At 55.4% G+C, this 9,236-nt stretch overlaps 1 protein-coding gene across 1 annotated transcript; it reads left to right on the plus strand.

The window, feature by feature from the left end:
* The first annotated feature begins 239 nt into the window (after window positions 1-239).
* Window positions 240-8,447, plus strand: PEBP1 (phosphatidylethanolamine binding protein 1). The gene is made up of 4 exons (XM_004611069.2): window positions 240-516; window positions 1,775-1,888; window positions 2,724-2,820; window positions 7,475-8,447. Exons 1-4 carry the CDS (start codon window positions 382-384, stop codon window positions 7,690-7,692), a joined length of 564 nt encoding a protein of 187 aa, XP_004611126.1. The 5' UTR covers window positions 240-381; the 3' UTR covers window positions 7,693-8,447.
* The last annotated feature ends 789 nt before the right edge of the window (window positions 8,448-9,236 follow it).

The following is a 9,236-nucleotide window of genomic DNA, read 5'->3' on the forward strand; positions in this document are numbered from 1 at the left end:
GCGGGGAGCGGGTTCCCTCCGTGCAGAATGCAAGGCAAAGCCCGCTGCAGCGACCCACCGGGTTGGCCCCGACGGGGAGCGCGTGCAGCCGAGTCTCGCGGTGATTGGAGGACCCCGGGGTGGGCGGGGCCTCGGCCACGCTCGAGCTTCGCGGTGATTGGAGAAGATGGGGGGCGGGGCATCAGCCCGCTCGAGCCTCGCGGTGATTGGAAGAGCCGGGGGGCGGGGCCTCGGCCCCGCGCGCGCGCAGCCCCGCCCGCCCGCGCAGGCCCTTAGGACCCCCTCGGACCGGTGCTTGGGCGAGCGCAGTGCGAGCCCCCCCTTAGCCTGTGCCCGACTGCTCGCCGCCCTCTCTGGCCGCGCTGCCCGCTTAGCCCCGCCATGCCGGTGGACATCAGCAAGTGGACCGGGCCCTTGTGCCTGCAGGAAGTGGACGAGGCCCCGCAGCACCCGCTGCAGGTCAAGTACACCGGGACGGAGATCGACTCGCTGGGCAAAGTGCTCACGCCCACCCAGGTACCCGAGGGCGGCGGGGGGCAGCGCCCCGCGCCACGGGGCCAGGCCTTTCCCGGCCTGCGTGAGCCCCAGCTGGCCGCCGAAGCGGGAGTGGGGGGGTGTCTCAGACCCAGGCGTTGGGCCCCTGGGGGACCCCACCCCCACCCCCGGAACCTGCACGTGGCGGGCGGGCTTGTTTGCGGGGGAAACGGACCCACAGCCCTCGGGCTCCACGGCGCACGCAGGGGTCTGGTCGGGCTGCAGGCTGGCGGGGGGGGGTGCACGGGGGGCCCCTAACGCCCGCCGGCCCCGTCTCTGGGTTTGCGGACCCCCCGTTTGGGAAGCAGGAGCCCCGCGGAGCGCGCGTGATGCTTTATGTAACCCGCGATCGGCGCGAGGCCGCCTTTGTCTTGGTCGGTTTTGGGGTGAAGCCTCCCCACGGCGGCCGGAGGGTTCCAGGGTAAACGGTTCCGCGGTCCATGCCGGCCCAGGCCACCCCACTGCGACTTGGCAGCCCGGGAGCACGTTGTTGACCGTTGGTGATGCTCCAGTTAAAAATGTGGTCAGTTCTTGGGCCTCGTCCCCAGATGCACCAGCCGCCACTGCCGGCTCCCTCGCGGTGCTCTCTGAAGCGGCGTCCAGTGCATCCAGGCTGCCCTTGAGCAGCTCCAGCCCCTGGCCTCCTGGTCACTGAGCACCGTGTATGCGTGTAGTTGAGATTCTGCACCAGGGTTGAAATCCTGATCCTCCCCATCAGCCCTGCAGGCGTCAGTGCGTGTGAAACAGCGGCTCTGGCTCGGAGTTCCCTAGGCATTCTTTTTTTCTTTTCTTTTCTTTTCTTTTCTTTTCTTTTCTTTTCTTTTCTTTTCTTTTCTTTTCTTTTCTTTTCTTTTCTTTTTTCCTTTCTTTTCCTTTCCTTTCCCTTTCCCTTTTCTTTCTCAGTGATGCACATTCCCTCCCTCCCTCCCTCCCTTCCTTCTTTCCTTCCTTCCTTCCTTCTGATGCACAGGGGTTACTCCTGGCTCTGCACTCAGGAATTACTCCTGGTGGTGCTGGGTGAGGGGGAACCTTGTGGGATACTGGGAATCGAACCCGGATCGGCTGCGTACAAGGCAAACTAAACGCCCTACCCGCTGTGCTATTGCTCCAGCCCCCTCACTAGGCTTCCTTAACAGTATATGCCGTTACTATTTCTCTTCAGTGGAAGCGGACGTCAGGGAAAGTGGGGAGGTTTCCCCCACCTTTCTGACATGATGTCCCAGTGGGGTCTTCCCTGCAGGTGAAGAACCGGCCCACCAGCATCGCCTGGGATGGCATGGACTCTGAGAAGCTCTACACCTTGGTCATGACAGACCCGGATGCTCCAAGCAGGAAGGACCCCAAGTTCAGGCAAGTTGGGGAAGAGCTGCAGGTTCTTCACAGGGCTTGTGCTGTTCACAGCCTGCTCAGACGTGAGGCAGGAGGTTTGGGGGTGGCCCTCGCGGCCTCGGGAGCAGTTACTCCAGGCTGCAGCTCCGGAGCTCAGGATCAGAAATGCTTTTGTTTCGTGTTTGGGTTGGGGGCTACTCCCAGCGTGGTGCTTTGGGGGCTCTGGGTTAACAAGCATGGTCTTCCCAAGGCTCAGAATTTGCCTAGTTGAGAACGCTCTTTGGAAAACAAACACGGGGCTGGAGCAATAGCACAGCGGCCGACTCAGGTTCGATTCCCAGCATCCCCTCTGGTCCCCTGCGCACCGCCAGGGGTGATTCCTGAGTGCAGGGCCAGAAATAACTCCTGTGTATCGACAGGTGTGACGCAAAATAAAGAAATAAAAAACAAACAAAACAAAAAAGCCTCAAACATTGCAAAAATCCCAGAAATTAAAAAACAAACAAACAAAAATGAAAAACAGTTGCGGGGGGAGTGGGAAGACTGCTTTGGGACTTGTGCAAATTTCACAAAGTTCAGGTTTCAGCCTCGGAAAAGTGTTGGTGGGATCCGGCCACCGCCAGCTCTCCCCTCCGCTGCTTCCGCAGGGGCGCAGAGAAGGGCGTGTCTGGCAGGGACTCAGGACCCGCCAGGCTGCCTGGGATCATCTCAGGAGCTCCGTGGGCAGCTCCTCTTTCTGCCCACACAGCGATGGGGTGCGGGCCGCGGGCAGCCTGTTGTTCGTGTGGGAGCTGGCGTGGTGCTGGGGCGGGGGGGGGTGTCTATTGGCGCTCATGGCCCGTGTTCCCCCACATAGGGAGTGGCACCACTTTCTCGTGGTCAACATGAAGGGCAGTGACATCGGCAGTGGCACCGTGCTCTCCGACTACGTGGGCTCCGGGCCGCCCAAGGGCACAGGTCAGTGAAGGCCACGTTTGGGGGGTGCAGTGTGACGGGTTCCCATGAAATGGCTCACAAATCACAAATTTTTTTTTTTTTTTTTTTGCTACACCTGACAGCGCTCGGGACTTCCTCCTAGAGGAACTTGGGGCCCATATTAAGGTGCTTAGGGTTGAACCCGGGTCAGTTACCCTACCCACTGTGCTAACTCTCTGGCCCCTGCAAATTTTTTTTTTTATAAAAAGGGGTTTCCTTCTCTTACTCCCTCTTCATTTTTTAATACCACGCCTCGGGGTGCTCTGGGGAACTACTCCCAGCTTGGGACTCGGGGTTTGCTCCCGGGGGTGGGCAAGCATGTGATGCCGGGGGTCAAACCTGGGGCTCCTTCATGCACTGCAGCTCCTCGCACCACACCTTTCTCTCTCTGTTGCTCCCCCTTTCCCTCAGTCACCTAGGGGGGCATTTGAAAAGATGGACAGGTCTTAAGAGAACTCTACTGAAGATATACATTGTGATGTTAATAATATATATTATATTCCTTAGGGAGGGGGAGGAGGGAAAGAGAGACAGACAGACAGAAAGGAAGCAAATGCTGTATTGAAAAATGCTTCAGCTTTTGTAATTGCTCCTCAGCTACTGGTGGGAGATGCCCTTGTGCAAAAGTTATCAGGTATAGGGGCTGGAGCGATAGCACAGTGGGTAGGCGTTTGCCTTGCTCACGGCTGACCCAGGTTCGAGTCCCAGCATCCCATAGGGTTCCACAAGCACCGCTAGAGTAATTCCTGAGTGCAGAGCCAGGAGTAAGCCCTGTGCATCGCTGGGTGTGACCCAAAAAGGAAAAAAAAAAGTTAATCACGTATTTCCATTTGGGGAGCACGGGAGCAGTGTTAGGCAGACGGTGGGACGGCTCTAGCTTCTGAAATCTCCCGCCAGGAGTTAGACTGAAGATGTTCAGGAAAGATCCTGACCTTCTGTCTTTGATCGGGAGGCTCAGATACTACAGGAAGCTTCCAGCCCTCTGTGCGCTTCTACGAGGAAGGTAAAAGTGTGTCTTTCCCAGGGATCTATTAAGTTCTCTGGGGCAGTTACAAAATTAGGCAGTTTAATTATGTGAAGTTCTCACCAGAGAGTAAAGCAGTTCTCTCAAGCAGGCTGTGTTCTCATTAACCAAAAAAATGCTTCCGCCTCCTTTTTCCACTTGCTTTTGTTTTTTGTTTCAAAAAATATTTTCAAGTCAGGTAGTATTCTAAACATGATAGAACACACAGATCAAGGGCTCTCCTCTGTGAATACTGAGCGATGCACAGTACACCCACGGAAGCACCATTCAAAATAGATTATTGGGGCCAGAGAGATAGTAGAGTGAGTAGGGCGCGTGCATTGCATGGGACCGACCTGTGTGCAATCCACAGCATCCCATGTGGTTCCCTGAGCTTGCCAAGAGTGTTTCCTGAAAACTTAGGGCTTTCTCAAGGTCAGGGTGGGTGACATCTCTCTACCTCCCAGTACAGAAGCTTCCAGAAGGACGCCCCAACAGTCATGTCATGCCCATGATCCACTTGCCACCACCATTGTAAGCCCAGTTAAAAATATTCAGGATTTTCTGGACACGTGGCTACAACATCTCCAAATTCTAGAATCCTGACATCCCTGTAGGAGCACACCAGATTGGGTGGGATGTGACGTAGAAGCCAGCCAGTCTCGCCTAACAAAAATGTTCACACAGGGGGCTGGAGAGATAGCACAGTGGGTAGGGCGTTTGCCTTGCACGCGGCCGACCCGGGTTCGATTCCCAGCATCCCATATGGTCACCCAAGCACCGCCAGGAGTCATTCCTGAGTGCATGAGCCAGGAGGAACCCCTGTGCATCACCAGGTGTGACCCAAAAAAAGCAAAAAAAAAAAAAATGTTAACACAGAAGTCTCAGCTAGCACCACTGGCTTAGTTACCCCTCAGTCAGCCTTAATGTCCCCATGGTAAGATGCAGCAATTTCCACAAATTTTCTTCTACTGAAATGTGTTTTTTTTTTTAATTAATTAATTTATTTTTTATTTTTATTTTTTTGCTTTTTGGGTCACACCCAGCGATGCTCAGGGGTTACTCCTGGCTTTGCACTCAGGAATTACTCCTGGCGGTGCTTGGGGGACCATATGGGATGCCGGGGATCGAACCTGGGTCGGCCACGTGCAAGGCAAACGCCCTACCCGCTGTGCTATCGCTCCGGCCCCTGAAATGTTTTTCGATGATTCTGTTAGCCACTTAGTGGTATGGGGGAAGGAAGGTGACAGTGGTGGTGGGGTTGGGGTTGGAATATTGAAGGCCTGTGTCAGATCCTCATGAACAACTTTGTAAACCATGGTGTCTAGTTAAAGTGGGGAAAGAATGTGACTCCTGAGTGTAAACCCGGGAGTAAGCACTGAGCATCTCTGGTGTGGCTGAAATCACTACCCCTCCCCTTAAAAAAAGATTATTAAATGTTTCTTTTACCTGGCAAGCTACCCACGGCGTATTTGATATGCCAAAAACAGTTAAATGAAGTCTTGCAAGAGAGATGTTACTGGTGCCCGCTGGAGCAAATCAATGACTAGTGGGATGACAATGACAGTCACAGGGATTACCCCGGAAGTATCTGATCTTTAAGGTTAAACTCCCAGAATGAAGCATTGCTGAATGCAGTGTCTGCTTGTGCCCGGCCACTGGTCTCTTTCTCGTCCGAGAGTCACACGTGCTGCTCTTTATATCTGTAACTTTTGTCTGATTGTCGAGTGGTACTTTATTTTTTTTATTTTATTTTTTTTGCTTTTTTTGGGTCACACCTGGCGATGCACAGGTGTTACTCCTGGCTCTGCACTCAGGGATCACTCCTGGCGGTGCTCAGGGGACCATATGGGATGCTGGGAATCGTACCCGGGTCGGCCGAGTGCAAGGCAAACGCCCTCCCCGCTGTGCTATCGCTCCAGCCCCTCGAGTGGTACTTTATTGTGTGACTGTAGCACAGTTGGTGAATCCATTCTGTTGATGAATATTTTTTTTTCAGACTTTGACTATTATAAAGTTGTTTATAGGGGCTGGAGTGATAGCACAGTGGGGAGGGCGTTCGCCTTGCATGCAGCCGACCCGGGTTCAAATCCCAGCATCCCATAGGGTCCCCTGAGCACAGCCAGGAGTAATTCCTGAGTGCTGAGCCAGGAGTAACCCCTGTGCATCGCCAGGTGTGACCCAAAAACCAAAAAAATAAATAAATAAATATAAAGTTGTTTATAGATTCGTATTATTTTGTAGGTCATGTGTTCCTATTTTTTTTTTGTGTGTGTGCTTTTTGGGTCACACCCGGCGATGCACAGGGGTCACTCCTGGCTCATGAGCTCAGGAATCACCCCTGGCGATGCTCAGGGGACCCTATGGGATGCTGGGATTTGAACCCGGGTCGGCCGCGTGCAAGGCAAACGCCCTACCCGCTGTGCTATTGCTCCAGCCCCGTGTTCCTATTTCTTTTGGGTATCTAGGAGTAAACTGTTGGGTCATAGAAATTGTCCCAAAATTCTCCAAATTTGTTTTGTTCTGCCTTGTTTAACACTAATCATTGGGTTTCTGGCATATCCACATACCGTGCATATTGATGGCCGTGTCCATGTTGGGCTGTACAGGAAGGTTGCCTTTTGAAAGAACGAGTAATAGTCCCCTTTCTGCATGTGTGAGGGAGTTCTGGGGATTGACCCCAAGTTTCCTGCCTGCAACCCCTGTGCCTTGCTGCCCAGCTGCCCGCTCCGTCCGTATACCACGTTGTGTTGCTTATTCATCTGTTCTCGGCCTCCTGGCGATTGTGAGTAATGCCGCAAGGAACATAGGTGCACACAGTTAAATCACTTTAAAAAGAAAGTCAAAGCAGCAGCTCATATCCCCTGTTTGCATCCAGTTCTTTTTTTTTTTTTTTTTGCTTTTTGGGTCACACCCGGCGATGCTCAGGGTTTACTCCTGGCTCATGCACTCAGGAATTACTCCTGGCGGTGCTCGGGGAACCATATGGGATGCTGGGAATTGAACCCGGGTCGGCCGAGTGCATGCAAGGCAAATGCCCTACTTGCTGTGCTATCGCTCCAGCCCCCACATCCAGTTCTTAAAGACTGCACAGCTAACACCGTGTCCTCTGACTGATTTTAAGACATTCTTACCTACCTCGTTTAAGTTAACTTGGGTCAGGCTGGGGGTAGGTCAAAGGGAGCATACTCTCTGCAGGCAGGCGCTGTCTGCGTTTTTTCCCCCCCGCATTTGTCAGCGCCTCGAGATGTCTGGTGTCCGATGGCCCCCGGGCCGGTCACCCGGGCCTTCAGGAGCTCTTTGAGGGGAGGAGGTGAAACGGGAACATAAGGGTCTCAGGTAGCACGTTGTCTGGGCCGGAAGTCGGGCGTGCTGATAAGAGTGGTGGCCAGCGGCTAGAGCTGGACACAGGCCGGAACTCTGGACGTGGCCAGGAGCTGGGCCGGGCCTCTGCCCTGCCGGCAGCCAGTTTCCGCCGAGGAAGGTCCTCACTCGTTCTGCCTTGCAGGGTCCTCGGCGTCCCCGCTGTCCATGAGGTGGTCTGGGCGCCCCCAGGGTGGCCGTCTGCGAGCGTGGGGGGGTTCTCTCCGCCGCCTCGCCCGGTAGCCACCGTCCTCCTCCTTCTTCCCGCAGGCCTTCACCGCTACGTCTGGCTGGTGTACAAGCAGGACGGGCCGCTCAAGTGTGACGAACCCGTCCTCAGCAACCGGTCCGGGGACCACCGGGGCAAGTTCAAGGTGGCGGCTTTCCGCAAGAAGTACGGGCTGGGCGCCCCGGTGGCCGGCACCTGCTACCAGGCCGAGTGGGACGACTACGTGCCCAAACTCTACGAGCAGCTGGCCGGGAAGTAGGGCGCAGCGAGGGGCCCCGAGCAGTCCCAGGGGCCCCGCGCAGGCCGGGGTCCGCGCTGCATGTCCCCGTCTCTCCCCCCCATTCCCTGTTCACAGGCGCGACCTGAACTCTCAGACCATGGTTCAGGGCGACTTCCCTTTCCTCCCGGCCGTTATTATAGCCTTAGAGGGGCACCTACTCAGTTTCTGTTGTGATCGAGTTTAAATTCCGATCGGGGGGGATGTGGTGGAGCTATGATCGGCTCATCCAAGAGTGAATTGAGGTATTGGCAATGACCCAGAGTGTAAAAGAATAATTCAGGTTCAAAGGCGTAAGTCACGGAGCAGAGCACCCGAGGACCCTTAGAGGAAGTTCGAAAGGAGAAAAGGTGCTTCTGCCTTTGTGAGCCGAGTCCAGTGCCTGCTGGCACCTTCTCTGACATGGTTTCATGGTGCTGCCTGTCACCAAAGGCAGCAGAAGGCTCCTGGGTTGCTGGCCCTCGACACGCGGCCTGGACGTGGCGGGGTAGGTCCCCCACTGGCTCCACAAAGATGAGCACTGGAAGCCGGGAGAGGGAGAGGGAGAGCTGAAGTGTTGGCAGGCCCTCGAGACGCGGGCTGGGTGGGAGGTCACCGGGAACCTGTGTGTCCGCCTGTTTCAATCGATCACTTCCCCTGGGTGTAAGAAGAACCGATCTGGGATTGCGGAATGTGTGTTAATCCTGCTCTTTCCTTGTAGTTGAATAAAGTCACAATAAAAGCATTGTGTGGCTGGAGGCCTCCGCGTGTTGCGTCCTCGGAGGGGTGGGATCTCACACACCCGGGACGCCCCTTCTGCTGGGTCTTGGTTTCAGACTGCACCGGGCCTCTGCTTACACCTCCAGTGTGTCCTCAAGCTACAGCAGAAGGTGCCGTTCACGGGACATTAGGCTGTCTTCCTGCCCCTCAAACACCACTTCTTTGGTAAGCGACCCTTGGCTGAGAATGAAGCCGGCAGAATGCCTCTTCCCGCCCAGGAAATGGCTGACCCCTCTCTAGCTCTGTCCTGACCTGTCCCCATCAAGGGAAAGCGCCAGAGAGACAGTACAGGGGCTCAGGTGCTGGCCTGCATCTGGCAGAGCCCCATGCGCTACACATGGTCCCCCGAGCACCACCAGGCCTCGGCCCTGAGCACAGAGCCAGGAGTAAGCCTTGAGCACGATCACGATGGTTGCAGCTCAGTTCCCAGTAAATAAAAACTCTTGGGGGCCGGAGCGATAGCACAGCGGGTAGGGCGTTTGCTTTGCACGTGGCCGACCTGGGTTCGATCCCTGGCATCCCATATGGTCCCCCAAGCACCGCCAGGAGTAATTCCTGAGTGCAGGGCCAGGAGTAACCCCTGAGCATCGCTGGGTGTGACCCAAAAAGCAAAAAGCAAAAAAAAAAAAAAAAAGTTAAAAACAGAGCCAGAACTCAAGGGGTTGGGGGAGCATTCACTCACACCCCCCTCAGAGGAAAGGTGCATCACTGACCTCTGCAATGGACACGCGCCCCAGGACGCAGCCTGGTGGGTGGGAGGCGAGGCG

This window comes from Sorex araneus, chromosome 9, assembly GCF_027595985.1.
Source record: "Sorex araneus isolate mSorAra2 chromosome 9, mSorAra2.pri, whole genome shotgun sequence".
Taxonomy (NCBI): Eukaryota; Metazoa; Chordata; class Mammalia; order Eulipotyphla; family Soricidae; genus Sorex; species Sorex araneus.